Genomic DNA, 22,104 nt, shown 5'->3' on the forward strand with positions numbered 1-22,104 from the left:
CATGGGATAAGAGACTATGCAATACTTGCATTCAGCAGACTGTATCTGAAAACCTTCCAGGGTTTGCATCAGATCTTAAGAGCCTAATTAAAGAGCAAGTAGAGGACACTTTTAAGTCACTAAAAAGTGGGAAAAAAAGGAGAAAGACCAGGCATAGGTCTCCATCTCCAGTCTCAAAATCCGAAAGTGATAGTGAGAGTTCAGTGTCCTCCGACTCCTCCGACTCATCTTCGTCATCTACTTCTTCCTCGGGGGGACACAACTGTTTCCCTCTAGAGGATACTGATGGCCTCATAAAGGCAGTGAGAAGTACTATGGGGTTGGTAGACTCCCATCCTAAAAAAACAGTACAAGACATCATGTTTGGGGGCCTAGAACAGAAAAAGAGGAGAGCTTTTCCGCTTAACGAAGCAATTTCAGCCTTAATTAAGAAGGAATGGAAGAAGCCCATGAGGAAGACCCTCTTAACTCCAAAAAGAATCGTGCTCCTTTTGGGAAAAGGCCCCCAAATTAGATGTAGCAATTGCTAAAGCCTCAAAGAAATTCGCCCTCCCGTTTGAGGACATGGGGGTTCTAAAAGACCCCATGGACAAGAAGGCAGATGCCTTTCTCAAAGGCTCCTGGGAGGCAGCGGGAGGAGGCCTGAAGCCGGCAGTTGCAGCAGCATGCACTTCTCGCTCTCTGATGATCTGGCTGAACCAACTAGAGGGTCAATTAAAGGGGAAAACTTCCCGGGACTCAATTCTGAACACATTACCCATAATGAGGGGGGCTGCGGCTTTCCTAGCAGATGCCTCAGCCGACTCCATCAGGCTATCCGCCAGAGCAGCAGTGTTTGCTAATGCGGCCAGGCGCGCCCTCTGGCTTAAGAATTGGCCGGGCGACCTACAAACAAAAACAAAACTCTGTACCATCCCCTGTGAAGGAGAGTTCCTGTTCGGGTCGACTCTAGATGACATCTTGGAAAAAGCCGGGGACAAGAAAAAATCCTTCCCCTCTCTGGGTCTCCCCTCTTATCGGAAGCCCTTTCGGAACAAGAGGTTTTTCCGTAAGAACCCAGGGAGAGGCCAGGGGAAGTGGGAAGATAAGAAAAATAAGAATAAAGGATTTATCTTCAACAAAAACCTCAATGACAGCAAAAAACCTCCACAATGAAGGTTCACCCCAGGTGGGGGGGAGATTATCTCTCTTTCTCCCAGCCTGGAAAAAGATTACCTCCAGTCAATGGATCCTAAACATCATAGAATCAGGACTGAGGTTAACATTCAAGAAGTACCCTCGTCCCTCTTTCAAGATGACATCTACCAGATCCTCGGCAGAAGAACAGCGAACACTAGAAAACGAGATTGTGGGGTTAGTAAAAAAAGGAGTACTCCTAGAAGTTCCCCCCCAAGAAAGAGGACAAGGGTACTATTCCCCTCTATTCCTGAGAAAGAAACCAGATGGTTCCTTCAGGACCATTATCAATCTGAAGAATCTAAACAATTACTTAGAGGTTCAAGCATTCAAAATGGAAACGATAAAGTCATCGATCAAAATGCTTTTTCCTCAGTGCTTCATGGTGGTCCTGGACCTGAAGGACGCATATTATCATGTCCCAATACACAAGGAGCACCAAAGATTCCTCAGAATGGCAATCCACATCAAGGGAGTCCTAAGCCACTTCCAGTTCACAGCCCTTCCATTTGGCCTAGCAATAGCCCCGAGGGTCTTTACAAAGCTGGTCGCGGAGGTAATGGCTCACCTCAGGGAAAAAAACACCCTGATCGTACCATATCTGGACGATTTCCTGGTGATAGGCTCCTCCCCGCAACATTGCAAGAATCAACTAGATTTAGTGATTCATTCTCTAAAAGACCTGGGCTGGCTAATAAACCTAGAGAAATCCAGACTAGTGCCTTCTCAGGTTCAGGAGTACCTAGGTCTCACTCTAGACTCCAGAAAAATGGAATGCCGGCTCCCAGAGAGCAAATTACAAAAGATAAAAAGCTTAGCATCAAGAGTACAATCTCTCCCCTCTATAACTCTCCGACAGGGCATGTCACTGTTAGGCTCTATGACCTCTTGCATCCCGGCAGTCCAGTGGGCCCAACTACATTCGAGGGATCTCCAATGGCAGCTACTGTCAGAGCAAATCCTCCTAGGAGAGCATTTAGACGGGCAGTTAACATTGTCTCCTCGCACCAATCTCTCTCTGACTTGGTGGACATTGCAGGAAAATCTTTCCCAGGGAGTCCCATGGGTAATCCCGATATCAAAAGTCCTAACCACGGACGCAAGCCCCTCAGGGTGGGGGGCTCATCTGGGCGACCTAGTAGCTCAGGGCATTTGGTCTCCATCCCTTGCAAACAATTCCTCCAACATGAAGGAACTCCTGGCAGTAAAATTTGCCCTTCAGGAATTCTTGGGAGTCCTTCAATCTCACCATGTAAGGGTGATGTCGGACAATCAGGTGGTAGTATCTTACATAAACCATCAGGGGGGAACCCGTTCCAAAAGTCTAATGGAAGTGGCCAACTCGATCCTTCAAATAGCCGAAAACAACCTTTTATCCCTGACAAGCCTACACATAAAAGGGATAGACAATTACAAGGCAGACTTCCTCAGTCGATCCAGCCTAAAACAGGGGGAATGGGAACTAAATCCAGAAATATTTACCCAGATCACGCAAAAATGGGGTGTTCCCAAAATAGATCTCTTCGCGAGCCATTTAAACAAAAAAGTAGCCTCCTTTTGCTCCCTATCTCCCCTGGGGAACCCAGTAGCTGTGGATGCTTTCCTGATTTCTTGGGGTCACCATCTGGTCTATGCCTTTCCTCCTCTCATTCTGATTCCAGCAGTGCTGAGGAAGATTCGGGAGGACGGGGCGCTGGTCATCTTAATTGCCCCGTTTTGGCCGAAGAGACCTTGGTTCTCATGGATGAGGAAGATGTCAATATCCGACCCTTGGGTATTACCAGACCTCCAGGGTCTGTTGTCACATGGCCCAATCTATCTTCCGCAGGTCAAGAACTTACACTTGACAGCCTGGCTCTTGAGAGGAAAATATTAGAAAGCAGAGGATTCTCTTCAGGGTTAATCTCAACTCTGTTGAAAAGTAGGAAGCCGGTTACAACAAAACAGTACGGCAAAATATGGAAAAAGTTCCTGTCCTTTTCAGGTACTAAAATAGGGAAAGAAATTCCCATTAATGCCATATTAGAGTTCCTACAAAATGGATTGGAAATGGGTTTAGCCACCAGTACCCTAAAAGTTCATGTGGCAGCATTAGGTGCCCTATTCAATTTTGACTTAGCTTCAAATAGGTGGGTCTCTAGATTCATTAGGGCGGCAGGAAGATCTAGGCCTCTGCCAGTAAAAGTGGTTCCTCAATGGGACTTAAATTTGGTCCTTAATGCCCTGACTAGTTCCCCATTTGAACCATTACATGAATCTACAATAAAAACGCTATCTCTCAAAACAGCTCTTTTAGTCGCCCTCACTTCTGCCCGTAGGGTCAGCGACTTACAGGCCCTTTCAGCCAATCCCCCTCACACACAATTTCTAGAGGATAGGGTTGTTCTAAAAACAGACCAAGCATATCTCCCGAAAGTGGCTTCAAAATTTCACAGGTCTCAAGAGATATCTCTCCCCTCCTTCTGTCCTAATCCTAAAAATAAGGAGGAACAAAAACTACATACACTAGATGTAAGGAGATGTCTCTTACATTACCTAGAAGTCACTAGAGAGAGTAGGGAGGATTCCTCTCTGTTTGTGTGTTTCCAGGGTCCCCGGAAGGGGAAAAAAAGCATCTAAAGCCACCATAGCAAGATGGATCACAGACGCCATCAGTCTCTCATACTCAGCAAGTGGGATGTCCGTTCCCGGGGAGGTTAAGGCTCACTCAACAAGGGCAGTAGCGACTTCCTGGGCGGAGAAGGCCGGAGCTTCCATAGACCAGATATGTAGAGCTGCTACCTGGTCCTCACCATCCACATTCTATAGGCACTATAGATTGGACTTAATCTCCTCTTCAGACCTTACTTTTGGTAAAAGGGTTCTGGAGGCGGTGGTCCCTCCCTGAATGTACTATCTATGTAATTCTCTCCGTGGTGCCGTCATGGGCGATCAGAGAAAAATATAGTTCTTACCGATAACGGTATTTCTCTGAGCCCATGACGGCACCCATACATTCCCTCCCTTCACTTATGGGTGCACACATTGAAATAGTGCCATAATCTATTATAAGTTTAAAGTCACGCGGTATCTTGTTATGCTAAACAGTTAAAATTTTACAAATGTCTTAGTAGTCTCCCATCGTTATCTATGTAAACAACTGATGCAGGAGAGTGGTACCGCCTTTTTATCCGTAGGTTTCCTGTCCTTGGTGGGCGGATCCCCTCTCCGTGGTGCCGTCATGGGCTCAGAGAAATACCGTTATCGGTAAGAACTATATTTTTTGCCGCAAGGGTTAGGGCGCAGAGGACGCAGCAAGATGCATTTTTTTTGCATCCAAAATTCGGCAAAAAAGGACGCATGCGTTGCAAAACTATGCGTTTTAGCGTGCGTTTTTGTTTGCGTTGTGCGTTGCGTCGCCAACGCAACATCGCACAACGCAAATGTGAACATAGACTTACAAAGACCCCGCTGGTGGGAAGAAAGTAAAGTATTGGCATTGTTACGGATATTAACTACAGTCATGGAAAGGTTGGACAATTGGAATATTTTATTGGTGCTGCCGTAAGCCATGATTACTGGGTAATTAATTGCATATATTAAATATGTAAATTCAAGAGGCGGGAGCAGATAATGGGGAATATGTAGGAAATCCATTCCCTTGGCAGCGGCGTACGCCATGTGAGTATAATATAGGGTTACAGATCTGGGTCTCGCCATTGGGATATATGACCGCGTTTCTGCTTTAATTCACCTTATATTCCTCATTGTAAACTTGCAGCTTGTGACTAATCCCGGCTGTTCTGTCTCTGCTTTCAGACTCGTTCTACGACACGTTTCACACTATGTCTGACATGATGTATTTCTGCCAGACTCTGGCTGTTTTGGAGATTATAAATCCCTTAATAGGATTGGTGAAAACAGGAATTGTGCCAGCATTGATCCAGGTATTATGAGCATTACTGCTGTGATAATGGCCAGCCCTACACGTATAGGACATTTATCATGGAGGGACCTAGGATCCTGGGTATACAAGAGAGACTCCGGTGTTTACCAATGGAAAGTAGTTTTAAAGGGGTTGTCCACTAAATTGATATTGATGTGCTTTCCTTAGGGTAAGCCATTGATTATAGGAGCAGGAGACATGGGGGGTCTTATAACCAGCACCCCATTGCTTAGTTATCAGCTCCAGCAGCGGCCAGATATAAACCTTGGTAATGACCAATAAGCAGTGAATGGAGCTGGTTACATAAAGCTCAGCTCCTATTTCTTTGAATGTGTCGGACCCCCATGAAAATCGTAAGGAACAACCCATATAACCTATTGTATCCTGTAAGATTTTATTCGGGATATAGGTGCGTTTGGTCTCCGTGCGTGAGCTGTATGTGAATGGCCAATGACTATCAAGACCTTCTCACATCCCATGTAAAATCTGTGAATCCCATGACACCAATTAGCAAAATGAAAGCCCCTTTGGTAAAGCTCAATGATTTGATCTGTGACAAGTCTAAGACTCTGATCACACGTTAAGGTTTCCTGCGGGGGTTTCAGCATTTCTGAAGGTGAGGATGTAGTCATCCATTATAAGTCAAGTCATCGGGATCTGTATGAAAATTGATCCTGTAAATATGTCTTGGCTTTTATAAAGTTAATGTGAAATGAGCTTCCACAATCCTAGGATAGGTGACCGGTTGTTGACCACTTGGACCAACAGCGCTGGTCTTGTTTGCCTCCAGCGTTCCAGCGAGAGGCTCTGCCAGCAGCAGTCTTACCTGTGTGCCTATGCTTTCTATATTGTCCCTTGCTTTTGGACTACACTGTGCAATTGTCAAGCACATTTTCTGTTTCTTTTTAGGTCATGGGAAGAAACTTCATACTTTTTATCATTCTTGGGCAGTTGGATGAAATGCAGAGCAACGGAGTGGTCTTCTTTGTGTTTTATCTGTGGAGCATCATCGAGATTTTCAGGTAGATCTATTCAGATCATTAATTAAAGGGCTTTTCCAAAAATCATACGTTATCCCCGAACCAGTGTTGAACCAAAAGTCTTTCAACCCTGCATGTGAGCCAATGTTCTTGACCGTTGCCCCCAGGTATCCGTTCTACATGCTGGCCTGCATAGACGTGCATTGGAAGCTGCTTACGTGGATCAGGTACACCATCTGGATTCCACTCTACCCACTGGGTGCTTTGTCAGAAGGTACGTAATATGGGCAATGGCAGGGTATAGAGACATCAATTCTGATGCATGCAGGCATAGGCTGCTTGTTAGATATTAATACCTGCTCTGTAAAAGACATTAAAGGGGTTTTACTACAAACAAAGTTAATGTTAATCAACAGATCTTGGAGTAATAACGGATGTGTTTAAATAAAATGTTCCTGTGCTGAGATAATCTTATAAATGTGCCCCTGCTGTGTACTGTGTAATATCTGTGTCTGACCGTACAGGAACATGGTCTGATCATATCACAGCTACTGGGCGGGGAAGAACAAGAGTATACAGACATTACAGCAGGGGATCACTAATGATTGTTGATTTTTTCTAGGTAAAGTATTGCTTAAAAACAGACAGTGAAATGTCGTAACTCACAGAAAGAATCAGCAGGGATTGCGTGCTGTGATGTCTGTATATTCTTTTGCTTCCTCCCCTGCCCAGGAGCTATGGTATGATCAGATCATGTCCCTGTATGGTAAGACACAGACATTACACAGGACACAGCAGGGGCACATATATAAGAGTATCTCAGCACAGGAACATTTTATTTAACATATCCAATTGTGGAAATTATTATTATTCCAAGATCTAGTGATTAAAATGTACTTTGTGGGAAAACCCCTTTAACCCCTTTCTGACCTTAGACGTACTATCCCGTTGAGGTGACCTGGGCCTATCTGACCCTCGACGGGATAGTACGTCATAGCGATCGGCTATCGCAGCTGAAATCCGGCACTATGTGCCAGGAGCGGTCACGGACCGCCCCCGGCACATTAACCCCCGGCACACTGCGATCAAACATGATCGGTATAGGGTATAGGGAAGCATCGCGCAGGGAGGGGGCTCCCTGCGTGCTTGCCTGAGACCCCCGGAGCAACGCAATGTGATCGCGTTGCTGCGAGGGTCTCTTACCTCCTCCTCCCTGCAGCAGGCCCGGATCCAAGATGGCCGCGGCATCTGGGTCCTGCAGGGAGGTGGCTTCACTGCGCCTGCTCAGAGCAGGCGCCGGGAAGCCAGGAGAAGTGCACGTCAGATCCCTGATCTGACACAGTGCACAGCAAAGTGTCAGATCAGCGATCTTACACTGTAACATGATGCCCCCCCCTGGGCGAATGTTAGAGTGTAAAAAAAAAAATATTCACATGTGTAAAAAAAAATAAATATATATATATTCTTCCTATAAATACATTTCTTTATCAAAATAAAACAATAAAATTACACATATTTAGTATCGCCGCGTCCGTAACGACCCCACCTATAAAACTACATCACTAGTTAACCCCTTCAGTGTTCACCGTAAACAAAAAAAAAATAGAGGCAAAAAACAACGCTTTATTCTCATACCGCCAACCAAAAAGTAGAATAGCACGCGATCAAAAAGACAGATATACCGCTGAAAACGTCATCTTGTCACGCAAAAAACAAGCCGCCATACAGCATCATCAGCGAAAAAATAAGAGTTATAGTCCTCAGAATAAAGCGATGCAAAAATAATAATTTTTTCTATAAATGTTTTTATTGTATAAAAGCGTCAAAACATAAAAAAATGATATAAATGAGGTATCGCTGTAATCGGACTGACCTGAAGAATAAAACTGCTTTATACATTTTACCAAACGCGGAACCGTATAAACGCCTCCCCCAAAAGAAATTCATGAATAGCTGGTTTTTGGTCATTCTGCCTCACAAAAATCGGAATAAAAAGCGATCAAAAAATGTCACGTGCCCGAAAATGTTACCAATAAAAACGTCAACTCGTCCCGCAAAAAACAAGACCTCACATGACTCTGTGGACGCAAATATGGAAAAATTATAGCTCTCAAAAAATATTTTTTGCAATAAAAAGCATCTTTCAGTGTGTGACGGCTGCCAATCATAAAAATCTGCTAAAAAACCCGCTATAAAAGTAAATCAAACCCTCCTTAATCACCCCCTTAGTTAGGGAAAAATTAAAAAATTAAAAAAATGTATTTATTTCCATTTTCCCATTAGGGTTAGGGCTAGGGTTAGGGTTGGGGCTAGGGTTAAGGCTACAGTTAGGGCTGGGGCTAAAGTTAGGGTTGGGGTTTGGATTACATTTACGGTTGGGAATAGGGTTGGGATTAGGGTTAGGGGTGTGTCTGGGTTAGAGGTGTGGTTAGGTTTACCGTTGGAATTAGGGTTAGGAGTGTGTTTGGATTAGGGTTTCAGTTATAATTAGGGGGGTTTCCACTGTTTAGACACATCAGGGGCTCTCCAAACGTGACATGGCCTCCGATCTCAATTCCAGCCAATTCTGCGTTGAAAAAGTAAAACAGTGCTCCATCCCTTCCGAGCTCTCCCGTGTGCCCAAACAGGGGTTTACCCCAACATATGGGCTATCAGCGTACTCAGGACAAATTGGACAACAACTACTGGGGTCCAATTTCTCCTGTTACCCTTGGGAAAATACAAAACTGGGGGCTAAAAAATAATTTTTGTGGGAAAAAAAGATTTTTTACTTTCACGGCTCTGCGTTATAAACTGTAGTGAAACACTTGGGGGTTCAAAGTTCTCACAACACGTCTAGATCAGTTCCTTGGGGGGTCTAGTTTCCAATATGGGGTCACTTGTGGGGGGATTCTACTGTTTTGGTACATTAGGGGCTCTGCAAACGCAATGTGGCGCCTGCAGACCAATCCATCTAAGTCTGCATTCCAAATGATGCACCTTCCCTTCCGAACTCTGCCATGCGCTCAAACGGTGGTTCCCCCCCCACATATCTGGTATCAGCGTACTCTGGACAAATTGGACAACAACTTTTAGGGTCCAATTTCAACTGTTACCCTTGGAAAAATACAAAACTGGGGACTACAAAAAAATTTTTGTGGAAAAAAAAAAATATTTTTTATTTGCACGGCTCTGCGTTTTAAACTGTAGTGAAACACTTGGGGGTTCAAAGCTCTCAGAACACATCTAGATGAGTTCCTTAGGGGGTCTATTTTCCAAAATGGGGTAACTTGTGGGGGGTTTCTACTGTTTAGGTACATTACGGGCTCTGCAAACGCAATGTGACACCTGCAGACCATTCCATCTAAGTCTGCATTCCAAATGGCGCTCCTTCCCTTCCGAGCCCTCCCATGCGCCTAAACGGTGGTTCCCCCCACATATGGGGTATCAGCGTACTCCGGACAAATTGGACAACAACTTTTGGGGTCCAATTTCTCCTGTTACCCTTGAGAAAATAAAAAATTGAGGGCGAAAAGATCATTTTTGTGAAAAAATTATTTTTTATTTTTTCCGGCTCTGCATTATAAACTTCTGTGAAGCACTTGGTGGGTCAAAGTGCTCACCACACATCTAGATAAGTTTCTTAGGGGGTCTACTTTCCAAAATGGTGTCACTTGTGGGGGGTTTCGTTTAGGCACATCAAGGGCTCTCCAAACACAACATGGCGTCCCATCTCAATTCCTGTCAATTTTGCATTGAAAAGTCAAACGGCGCTCCTTCCCTTCCGAGCTCTCCCATGTGCCCAAACAGTGGTTTACCCCCACATATGGGGTATCAGCATACTCAGGACAAATTATACAACAACTTTTGGGTCCAATTTCTTCTCTTACCCTTGGGAAAATAAAAAATTGGGGGCGAAAATATAATTTTTGTGAAAAAAGTATGATGTTTTATTTTTACGGCTCTGCATTATAAACTTCTGTGAAGCACTTGGTGGGTCAAAGTGCTCACCACACATCTAGATAAGTTCCTTAGGCGGTCTACTTTCCAAAATGGTGTCACTTGTGGGGGGTTTCAATGTTTAGGCACATCAGGGGCTCTCCAAACGCAACATGGCGTTCCTTCTCAATTCCAGTCAATTTTGCATTGAAAAGTCAAACGGCGCTCCTTCGCTTCCGAGCTCTGCCGTGCGCCCAAACAGTGGTTTACCCCCACATGTGGGGTATCGGCATACTCAGAACAAATGGCACAACAACTTTTGGGGTCCAATTTCTTCTCTTACCCTTGGGAAAATAAAACAAATTGGAGCTGAAGTAAATTTTTTGTGAAAAAAAGTTAAATGTTAATTTTTTTTTAAACATTCCAAAAATTCCTGTAAAACACCTAAAGGGTTAATAAACTTCTTGAATGTGGTTTTGAGCACCTTGAGGGGTGCAGTTTTTAGAATGGTGTCACGCTTGGTTATTTTCTATCATATAGACCCCTCAAATTGACTTCAAATGTGATGTGGTCCCTAAAAAATATTGGTGTTGTAAAAATGAGAAATTGCTGGTCAACTTTTAACCATTATAACTCCCTAACAAAAAAAATTTTGGGTTCCAAAATTGTGCTGATGTAAAGTAGACATGTGGGAAATGTTACTTATTAATTATTTTACATGACATATCTCTGTGATTTAAAGGCATAAAAATTCGAAGTTGGAAAATTGCTAAATTTTCCCCTAATTTCCGTTTTTTTTTCACAAATAAACGCAAGTTATTTCGAAGAAATTTTACCACTATCATGAAGTACAATATGTCACGAGAAAACAATGTCAGAATCGCCAAGATCCGTTGAAGTGTTCCAGAGTTATAACCTCATAAAGGGACAGTGGTCAGAATTGTAAAAATTGGCCCGGTCATTAACGTGCAAACCACCCTTGGGGGTAAAGGGGTTAATGTACTACCCTTGCTTTATCTCATTAGAAAGTAGTGCCATTATACAGGATAATTCACTCGTTACTTTACCCAGAAAAATTGCTGTAACTTCTGAAAGAGATCGTCAACCATACTGAAACTTGGACTGTACATACTTTGTCTCATGAAATGTGAGGGTGCAATGACTCTCCATGACAGCAATGAGAAACATCCTCGATCCAAGTGGTCTTGTTGACTTGTATCCCCGCCGGTCATCTTGACTACAAGATATACTTGCTGCCTTTCTGAGTATCGGTAGTTTGTGTGGTGCTTCATTTCACTTCTGCCGAATTTCATAACAATGTTCAGATATAGTTTGGAGGAATATATTTTCATTGTGAAAACCTATTGGAAAACTGATTCCTTAAAGAGGTCCGAAGTGAGTTTGTAAAGAAGTTTGGAGGTGGTAATTTTTCCACGGTGCTCCCACTGACGTCAGATAGGTGAAGTGAGTTCATTGGCTGTGAACTCCCAGGATCTGTCTGACGGCACTGCGAGCAGGAGAACTTTCCTACTCTCGCAGCCTGCCATCTAGATGTAGCAGAGCTAGACCCGTCGTGGACAAATTGATTAGCATCTTCTCTGCGTAAAGGGGAGGAATATTGTTGTTTTTTATTTGAACTCTTTTGCAGAAGACAATGGCGTCGGTGGAATAGGCAAAGTCATAAGTATGGTTTAATTAAGATTTATTAAAGCAGTCTGTGTCATTCTTTCAATTAAAGGACTTTATTCTGGGTGTCTGTATTTTTATACAATATGACTATGGGGTTAGTAATGGGAGTGTCTTATTGACAACTCTCCATTACTAACCTTGGGGCTTGATGTCATCTGAAAATACAAAGGTAACATCACCCCCCCAACTATCACCCCACTTGCCACCGCTACAGGGCAAGTGGGAAGAGCGAGGCTAAGTGCCAGAATTGGCACATCTTATAGATGTGCCTTTTCTGGGGCGGCTGAGAGCTGACGTTTTTAGCCTTGGAGGGGGCGGGCGGTATCTTTGGCCCCTTCCTAGGCTATTAATATTAGCCCACAGCTGTCTTCATAGCCTTTGATGGTTATTAATTATAGGGGGAACACACGTTATTTTTGGGGGTCCCCCATTTTAATAGCCAGTAAAGGCTAAGTATACAGCTATGAGCTGATATTAATAGCCTGGAAAGATCCATGGATATTACCCCCGAGGGTGGTTTGCACGTTGATGACCAGGCCAATTTTTACAATTCTGACCACCGTCACTCTGTGAGGTTATAACTCTGGAACACTTCAACGGATCCCACTGATTCTCTGATTGTTTTTTTCGTCACATATTGTACTTCATGCTAGTGGTAAAATTTCTTCAGTATGACCTGTGTTTATTTGTGGAAAAAAACGAAAATTTAGAAAACTTCGCAATTTTAAACTTTTAATTTTCATACCCTTAAATCACAGAGTTATGTCACACAAAGTAGTTAATAAATAACATTTCCCACATGTCTACTTTACATAAGCACAATTTTGGAACCAATATTTATTTTGTTAGGAAGTTATAAGGGTTAAAAGTTGACCAGCGATTTTTTTTTTAAAAATTTTTCCAACAAAATTTACAAAACCATTTTTTTAGGGACCACATCAAATTTGAAGTCACTTTGAGGGGTCTGTATGATAGAAAATACCCCATAGTGACACTATTCTAAAAACTGCACCCCTCAAGGTGCTCAAAACCACATTCAAGAAGCTTATTAACTGTTCAGGTGCTTCAAAAGAATTTACCGAATGTGTGAGGGAAAAAGTGAACATTTACCTTTTTTTCACAAAAAAATTACTTCAAATCCAAATGTTTTTATTTTGACAAGGATAACAGGAAAAAATGGATTCCAAAATTTATTGTGTAATTTCTCCTGAGCATGCAGATATCCCATATGAAGGATAAAACCACTGTTTGGGCGCATGACAGAGCTCAGAAGGGAAGGAGCCTCATTTGACTTTTTGAAAGCAAATTTTGTTGGAATAATTAGCAGACACCATGTTGCGTTTGGAGAGCCTCTGATGTGCCTAAACAGTGAAAATCCGCTACAAGTGACAACATTTTGTAAACTAGACCCCTCAGGGAACTATCTAGATGTGTGGTGAGCATATTGAACCCTCAGGTGCTTCACAGAAGTTTTTAACGTCGAGTCGTAAAAGTAAAAACAAATCTAATTTTCCCCACAAATGTTTTTAGCACAAACTATTGCATTTTCAAAAGGGTAACAGGAAAAATTGCACCATGCAATTTGTTGTGTAATTTCTCTTGAGTACGCCGATACCCAGTGTGAGGGAGAAACTACTGTTTGGGCGCATGGCAGGGCTCGAAAAGGGAAGGAGCATTATTTGACTTTTTGAATGTAAAATATCCTGGTATCATTAGCGAACGTCATGTCCCATTTGGAAAGATCCTGATGTGGCTAAACAGTGGAAACCCCTAACATGTGACATCATTTTGGAAACTAGACCCCTTAGGGAACTGATTTAGATGTGTATTGAGCACCTTGAACCCCCAGGTGCTTCACAGAAGTTTATAACATTGAGCTGTTATAATTAAAAAAAACCAAAAAACATTTTACCCACAAAAATTTTTCTCCTTCGCCTCATTGGGGGACACAGGACCATGGGTGTTATGCTGCTGCCCTTTGCCCCAAATTTAGCATTTTCATAAGGGTAACAGGAGAAATTGCACCATACAATTTGTTGTCAATTTCTCTTGAGTACGCCGATACCCCATATGTGATATGTTGGGGGGGGGGGGGGGGGGAGATACTACTTTGAGGGCCAGAGCAAAGCTCACAAGGGAAGAGGTGCCATATTGGATTTCAGATTTTGCTGGAATGGTTTGCGGGTGCCATGTCACATTGGCAGAGCCCCTGATGTGCCTAAACAGTGGAAACCCCCCACAAGTGACACCATTTTGGAAACTAGACCCCTTAAGGAACTTATCTAGATATGTGGTGAGAACTTTGAACCCCCAAGTGCTTCACAGAAGTTTACAACGCAGAGCCGTGAAAATAAAAAAATGGTTTTCTTTCCTCAAAAATGATGTTTTAGCAAGCAATTTTTTTTATTTTCACAAGGGTAACAGGAGAAATTGGACCCCAACAATTGTTGCCCAGTTTGTCCTGAGCACACTGATACCCCATATGTGGGGGGTAAACCACTGTTTGGGCACACGTCGGGGCTCGGAAGGGAAGTAGTAACTTTTGAAATGCAGACTTTGATGGAATGTCTGCGGGTGTCGCGTTGCGTTTGCAGAGCCCGTGATGTGCCTAAACAGTAGAAATCCCCCACAAGTGACCCCATTTTGGAAACTAGACCCCCCAAGGAACTTATTTAGTTATGTGGTGAGCACTTTGAACCCCCAAGTGCTTCACAGAAGTTTACAACGCAGAGCCGTGAAAATAAAAAAACATTTTTCTTTCCTCAAAAATTGTTTTAGCAAGCAATTTTTTATTTTCACAAGGGTAACAGGAGAAATTGGACCCCAATAATTGTTGCCCAGTTTGTCTTGAGTATGCTGGTACCCCATATCTGGGGGTAAACCACTGTTTGGGCGCACGTCCGGGCTCGGAAGGGAGGGAGCACCATTTGACTTTTTGAATGCAGGATTGACTGGAATCAATGGTGGCGCCATGTTGCGTTAGGAGACCCCTGATGTGCTGTAACAGTGGAAACCCCTCAATTCTAACTCCAACATTAACCCCAACACACCCCTAACCCTAATCCCAACTCTAGCCATAACCCTAATCACAACCCTAACCCCAACACACCCCTAACCACAACCCTAACCCCAACACACCCCTAACCCTAATCCCAACGCTAACCCTAATCCCAACCCTAACCCCAACACACCCCTAACCATAACCCTAACCACAGCCTAATCTTAACCATATTTCCAACCCTAGCCCTAATTCCAACCTTAACCCTAAGGCTATGTGACCACGTTGCGGATTCGTGTGAGATTTTTCCGCACCATTTTTTAAAAATCCGCAGGTAAAAGGCACTGCGTTTTACCTGCGGATTTACTGCGGATTTCCAGTGTTTTTGTGCAGATTTCATCTGCGGATTCCTATTGAGGAACCGGTGTAAAACGCTGCGGAATCCGCACAAAGAATTGACATGCTGTGGAAAATACAACACAGCGTTTCCGCGTGGTATTTTCCGCACCATGGGCACAGCGGATTTGGTTTTCCATAGGTTTACATGGTACTGTAAACCTGATGGAAAACTGCTACGAATCCGCAGCGGCCAATCTGCTACGGATCTGCAGCCAAATCCGCACCGTGTGCACATAGCCTAATTCTAACCCTAACCCTAGTTCTAACCCTAATTCTAGCCGAAACCCTAAGGCCAAGTTCACACTGCGCTAGCAGCAGCCCATTCAGCACATACGCTAATGGGCTGCTGCTAGCACAAGTGCCGACGTTTGCATTGCGCTAGCGCAGATAGAGCATCTGCTAGCTCTATCTGCGCTGTGACAAAACACTCCGGGATCGCCTTTGCTGGGGTCAAAGGTCACGTGGTTTGTGCATTGAATTTCTGAGGCGTACAGCAGGTTTCCAAGTAGGCTGACCTCAGGTCAGATTTATTAAAGTGAAAGCAACACAGAAAAACAAAACATAAAAATAAATCCTAGCCTGTCCGGCACTAACTAAACAAACACGTTGCTAACTTAACAACTGGGGGGCTTCTCCCACCCAGCTAACATCACACAATTCTTGAGCAGAGCTCTCACTCACGTTTGTCTCACACAGACAGGCAATCTGTGTGCCCCAGGCAGACGCTGGAAACCCCCAGCTGGTCATCTTTTATTCCTGCAATCATTAACCCATTAGCACCCTGAAGATACTGAGTGGCCTAATTCACATAGGACAAACACCTGGGCGAGATATACCTGCCTCCAACTACCACACCAGCATGAGTCTTACATATCCCCCCCCCCTTGCTCAGACCACTCCGGTCGAGCAAGAACACTCTTGAAACAGTGCACTCGGGATAGGGCATCGGCGTTCCCCATCTGCACCCCAGGTCGGTGCTCCACCGTAAAAGAGTAAGCCTGCAGGGCAAGGAACCACCGGGTTACCCGACTATTACGGTCTTTGTGGAGGTGCATCCACTTGAGAGGGGCATGGTCTGTGACCAGCCTAAACTTCCTACCGGCCAGGTAATACTTGAGGGAGTCGAGAGCCCATTTAATGGCTAGGCACTCTTTTTCAACCACCGCATACCTCTGCTCATGTACATTCAGTTTACGACTGAGATAGAGGACCGAGTGTTCGACTCCGTCCCTCACCTGGGAAAGTACAGCTCCGACACCAGTATCAGAGGCATCAGTTTGCACCACAAACTCGCTGCTGAAATCAGGAGTCACTAGTACGGGCTGAGAGCACAAAGCCCGTTTCAGGCTGTGGAAGGCCTCTTCAGCAGCTGAGGTCCATTTTACCATGACGGAACCCTTCCCCTTGGTAAGATCCGTCAAGGGAGTAGCCATGGCTGCAAAATTGGGTATGAACCGGCGATAATAGCCGGCAATCCCCAGGAAAGCCTGTACTTGTTTTTTGTTCACTGGTTGTGGCCAGCCCTGAATTGCCTGTATTTTGTCGATCTGGGGTTTAACCACTCCTCGGCCAATCACGTAGCCCAAGTATCGGGCTTCTTCAAGCCCGATGTGGCATTTCTTGGGGTTTGCCGTTAAACCTGCATCTCGCAGGTCATCAATCACCGCTTGTACCTTCTGGAGATGAGTTTCCCAGTCCATGCTGTAAATTACGATGTCATCCAGGTAGGCAGAAGCATACTGTCTGTGATGCCTCAAGACTCGATCCATCAATCTCTGGAACGTTGCGGGAGCTCCGTGAAGTCCAAACGGCATATAGACATACTGGAACAGACCTTCCGGTGTAGCAAATGCCGTCTTCTCTCTGGCCGCCTCGGCCAGAGGAATCTGCCAGTACCCCTTTGTTAAATCCAGGGTCGTAATGTATCGGGCTTTACCAAGCCGGTCAATCAACTCATCGACCCGGGGCATAGGGTACGCATCAAATTTAGAAACTGCATTCAGTTTCCTAAAGTCATTACAAAACCGGATGGAGCCATCCGGTTTAGGTATCAACACAATTGGACTGGACCAGGCGCTGTGTGACTCCTCAATGACTCCTAAGTCCAACATTGCCATCACTTCCCGGGAGACGGCTTCACGGCGGGCTTCCGGAATCCGGTAGGGCTTCACATGAACAGTGACGCCAGGCTTTGTGACAATCTCATGTTTCACCAACTTAGTCCGGCCAGGTTTTTCGGAGAAAAACTGTCGGTTCTGTAACAAAAATTGCTTAACCTCAGATTTTTGTCGTTCTGAGAGAGTCTCGGCAACCTGCACCTCCGGTACAGTAGGTGAACAAACCGGACGGGGCAGATCCGCCGTTAGGGCAGAGCGGTCTTTCCAGGATTTTATCAGATTCACATGATAAATCTGTACCGGTTTTCTCTTACCCGGCTGGTACACTTTATAGTTCACTTCACCAACTCTTTCTCGGACCTCAAATGGGCCCTGCCATTTCGCCAGGAATTTACTATCCACCGTAGGGATTAGGACCAACACCCTTTCGCCGGGTGCAAATGTACGGACCTTAGCGCCTCTATCATAACTTTGCCTCTGGGCTCCCTGGGCCTGTTACATATGGTCCCTAACAATGGGCATGACAGCGGCAATACGATCCTGCATTTGTGTTACATGGTCGATCACTGTTTTAAAGGGAGTGACTTGACCTTCCCAGGTTTCTTTTGCGACGTCCAGCAGTCCCAGGGGACGACGGGCGTACAACAGTTCGAAAGGCGAAAACCCTGTGGAAGACTGGGGAACTTCCCTAATGGCAAACAGCAAATAGGGTAACAAGTAATCCCAGTTCTTCCCATCCTTGTCTATCGTCTTCTGGAGCATCTGTTTTAAGGTTTTGTTGAAGCGCTCAACCAGGCCATCTGTTTGAGGGTGATAGACAGACATACGCAACGGGTCTATTTGTAAGAGCCTGCAGAGCTCCTTCATTACCCTCGACATAAAGGGAGTCCCCTGGTCGGTGAGTATCTGTTTTGGAATTCCCACCCGACTAAACACTTGTACCAATTCCTTGGCGATCGTCTTGGTAGCTGTGTTACGCAAAGGGACGGCTTCCGGGTAACGAGTGGCATAGTCCACAATGACAAGGATATGTTGGTGCCCACGTGCGGATCGGGGAAGGGGCCCAACCAAATCCATCCCAATTCTCTCAAAAGGGACCCCGATGATAGGAAGGGGTACCAAAGGGCTACGGAACTGAGATTTAGGGGCCGCGATTTGGCACTCTGGACAGGACTCACAATAGTTACGCACATCATAATGTATTCCAGGCCACACAAAACAATGCAATATCCTTTCTGTGGTTTTCTGTACCCCCAGATGTCCCCCCATTATATGTCCGTGGGCCAAATCCAGTACCTTCCGCCGATAAGGTTTGGGTACCACTAACCGTTGCACTGTGTCTTCCCCTTTTTTTTTCTACCTGGTAGAGCAAATCATTTTCCAGAACCATATACGGGTACGCTAGCCTAGTGTCAGGTTCTACGGGTACCCCATCTATCATTTTTACATTTTTCCTAGCCGGAGTCAGGGTAGGATCTTTCATTTTCTCGCTGTGGAAGTCATCCACCTGGACTCCCAAATCTGGCAGGCAGGGTGCCGGATGGCTGTCTGCCTCCGCCTCTCGCTGAGGTTCCTCAGTTTCCTCTGTTTCCCCCGCCATGACGGAGAAGGGGTACTGAAGGTTAGATTCACTAACCTCCCGAGCAACATCTTCCTGTGGGGTCTCCTCTAGGGACTCGGGACCTCCAGATGGCATGGGAGAAGATTCACGGGTACAGCTACCGTGAAGGAGCAACCGATTCTCCCACAACTGCCAGAAATAGGGAAAATCCCTACCCAGGATTACATCCTGTAACAATGCGGGAACGAGTCCCACTTTGCGCTTCACTGTCCCATAGGGAGTAGAAATCCATATGACCGCTGTTAAGTACGAGCGGGTGTCACCATCCACACACGTCACAGAAAACTTGTCAGACAGACCAGACGGAAGTGCCACCAGACTAGCTTTCACCAGAGTCACCACACTTCCAGAGTCTAGTAATGCCACAACATTTTTCCCATCAACAGATAATTCACACAGGTGTTTCGCTGTATCATTTTGACCCGCATTCACACTCACTAGCTGTGTAACCAAAGACATGCGTTTTCTAGAGTCTATAACGTCGCACTGCATGGGTTCAGCGGTAACAGGACAGTTCGCAGAAACATGACCCTTCTCATGGCAGCAGAAACACCTAACAGGTCCCCTACTGAGACCACCGTCCAATACTCTTGGTCTCGGAGTGCGAGCAGTCCCGGACTCCTCCCCCACAGTTTTAAGCGATTTTCCTTCACCCGTGGTCCCTGGAACAGTCTTACCGGTTCCACGAGGAGGAGGCACAGACCGGGGGTTGGCGGTGTCGTCGGGAAGTCCTTCTGCCACGGAATAACGCTCGACCAACTCCACAAGTTGATCCGCTGTCGTGGGATTTCCTTGGCTTACCCACCTTTTCAGCGCTGGGGTTAGTACTCTCAGGTACTTGTCCAGGACAACCCGCTGGATTATTTCGGGTGTTGTCAGTACCTCGGGTTGCAGCCATTTCTTTAAGTAGATCAGGTCGAACATCTGAGACCGCGCCGGTTTATCTTGCTGGTATGTCCACTGATGTACCCTCTGTGCCCGGACAGCCGTCGTCACACCCAGCCGGGCCAGGATCTCAGCTTTCAGTTTCTCAAAGTCCTGAGCGACCTCCGGGTCCAAATCATGGTAAGCTTTTTGAGCCTCGCCGGAGAGAAACGGGGCAATCAAATCGGCCCATCGTGCCTTCGGCCACTTCTCTCTCAATGCTGTCCGCTCAAACGTTGTCAGGTATGCCTCGACGTCCTCTTCTGCAGTCAGCTTTTGCCAGTATCGACTCACATGGATCCTCCTGGACTCTGCTTCCGGGTCAGCGTCAGGCATGCTCACCAGGCGCTGCGCCACCTGTTGGAGAAGTTGGCAGTCTGCAACAGTCATGTCCACTAACTCCTTCAGCTGTGCGGCCATCAAGCGATTAGCTTCGTGCTGTGCGGCAGTGGCCTGCTGCTGTACGGCAGTGGACTGTACTAAGGCTTTCACCACGTCTTCCATGCTGTCGCCTGTGCCACAGTATGCCCGCATTCTCCACCACAATGTGACAAAACACTCCGGGATCGCCTTTGCTGGGGTCAAAGGTCACGTGGTTTGTGCATTGAATTTCTGAGGCGCACAGCAGGTTTCCAAGTAGGCTGACCTCAGGTCAGATTTATTAAAGTGAAAGCAACACAGAAAAACAAAACATAAAAACAAATCCTAGCCTGTCCGGCACTAACTAAACAAACACGTTGCTAACTTAACAACTGGGGGGCTTCTCCCACCCAGCTAACATCACACAATTCTTGAGCAGAGCTCTCACTCACGTTTGTCTCACACAGACAGGCAATCTGTGTGCCCCAGGCAGACACTGGAAACCCCCAGCTGGTCATCTTTTATTCCTGCAATCATTAACCCATTAGCACCCTGAAGATACTGAGTGGCCTAATTCACATAGGACAAACACCTGGGCGAGATATACCTGCCTCCAACTACCACACCAGCATGAGTCTTACAGCGCTAGCAGTGACGGACCCAGAAACGTTGCAGCCCGGGTCTCCGGGTCCGTCACTCAATGATGGCACATCCCTAGCGCACGCCCATTGCTGTCAATGGCGGCCGTAACGGACTACGTTACACCACGTTTATGCCGCGGTGTTACGTAGTCCGTCTAATGGACTGCCTAGACGCAGTGTGAACCAACCCTAACCCTAGTGGGGTAAAAAAAATATATATTTTTTCTTTATTTTATTATTGTCCCTACCTATGAGGGTGATAAAGGGGGGGTTTATTTATTATTTTTTTTTATTTTGATCGCTGTGATAGAACCTATCACAGCGATCAAAATGTACCTGTAACGAATCTGCCGGTCGGCAGATTCGGCGGGCGCACTGCGCATGCGCCTGTCATTTTGGAAGATGGCGGCGCCCATGGAACAGACGGACGGACACCGGGAGGGACACGGGAGGTCGGTAAGTATGATGGGGGGGGATTGGACAGCGGGGGGGTGGGAGATCGGACTGCGGGGGGAGCGGGCAGGAGGATGGAGGGGAGCGGAGGACACTAGATGACAGGACGGAGGGGAGGAGATCGGTGGTGGGGGGCAGATCACGATCTCCAGCCATGGCTGATGCTATTGCAGCATCGGCCATGGCTGGATTGTAATATTTCACCAATTTTCATTGGTGAAATATTACTATCGCTCTGATTGAAAGTGAAAGTGAAACCCCCCTCCCCCTGGGCTCAAGTACCACTCCCCCTGTCCCTGCAGGTCGAGTGAAATTACAGTTAACCCTTTCACCCAGCCTGCAGGAGCGCAATCCGACCATGACGCATATGCTGCGTCACAGGTCGGATTGGCACCGGTTTTCATGAACAGGTTTTCATGACGCATACGGTGCGTCAAAGGTCGGGAAGGGGTTAATTTATAGTTTTTATGCCTTCAGTGTGAATTTACAGTTTTCATAGTCATGAAAATACAGAAAAATCTTTAAATGAGAAGGTGTGTCCAAACTTTTGGTCTGTACTGTGTGTGTGTGTGTGTGTGTGTGTGTATATATATATATATATATATATATAATGTGTGTTTTGATCAATATTTCCTTTGAAAATGATGTGTAAATGTAAAAGTTCATGTTAAAATCGCATTGCAATCGCACTGCATTCGAATGTTAATCGGATGCTAGGTGTGAAAATTCGGATTGTACTCGCATGAAAAACACATGACACTTGCATTGCACTTGTCTGACTTTGCAGGAGCAAAATCAGACTGATTTTAAAATCGCTAGTAAAATATTTAGAATTGAGAGTCCTCAGTGGTCGATACCTTTTAATGGCTAACTGAAAAGATGGTAACAAATTGCAAGCTTTCG

At 45.5% G+C, this 22,104-nt stretch overlaps 1 protein-coding gene across 1 annotated transcript in view; it reads left to right on the top strand.

Annotated features, from left to right (window-relative positions):
• HACD3 (3-hydroxyacyl-CoA dehydratase 3) overlaps positions 1–22,104 on the top strand; it is an 82,162-nt gene that overhangs the window by 24,351 nt on the left and 35,707 nt on the right. The window contains exons 7-9 of the mRNA XM_069766364.1: positions 4,975–5,102; positions 6,011–6,123; positions 6,249–6,355. Coding sequence (XP_069622465.1) covers positions 4,975–5,102; positions 6,011–6,123; positions 6,249–6,355 — 348 coding nt within the window. The remainder of the gene's footprint in view (positions 1–4,974; positions 5,103–6,010; positions 6,124–6,248; positions 6,356–22,104) is intronic.

The sequence above is a fragment of the Ranitomeya imitator genome, chromosome 4 (genome assembly GCF_032444005.1).
Source record: "Ranitomeya imitator isolate aRanImi1 chromosome 4, aRanImi1.pri, whole genome shotgun sequence".
Taxonomy (NCBI): Eukaryota; Metazoa; Chordata; class Amphibia; order Anura; family Dendrobatidae; genus Ranitomeya; species Ranitomeya imitator.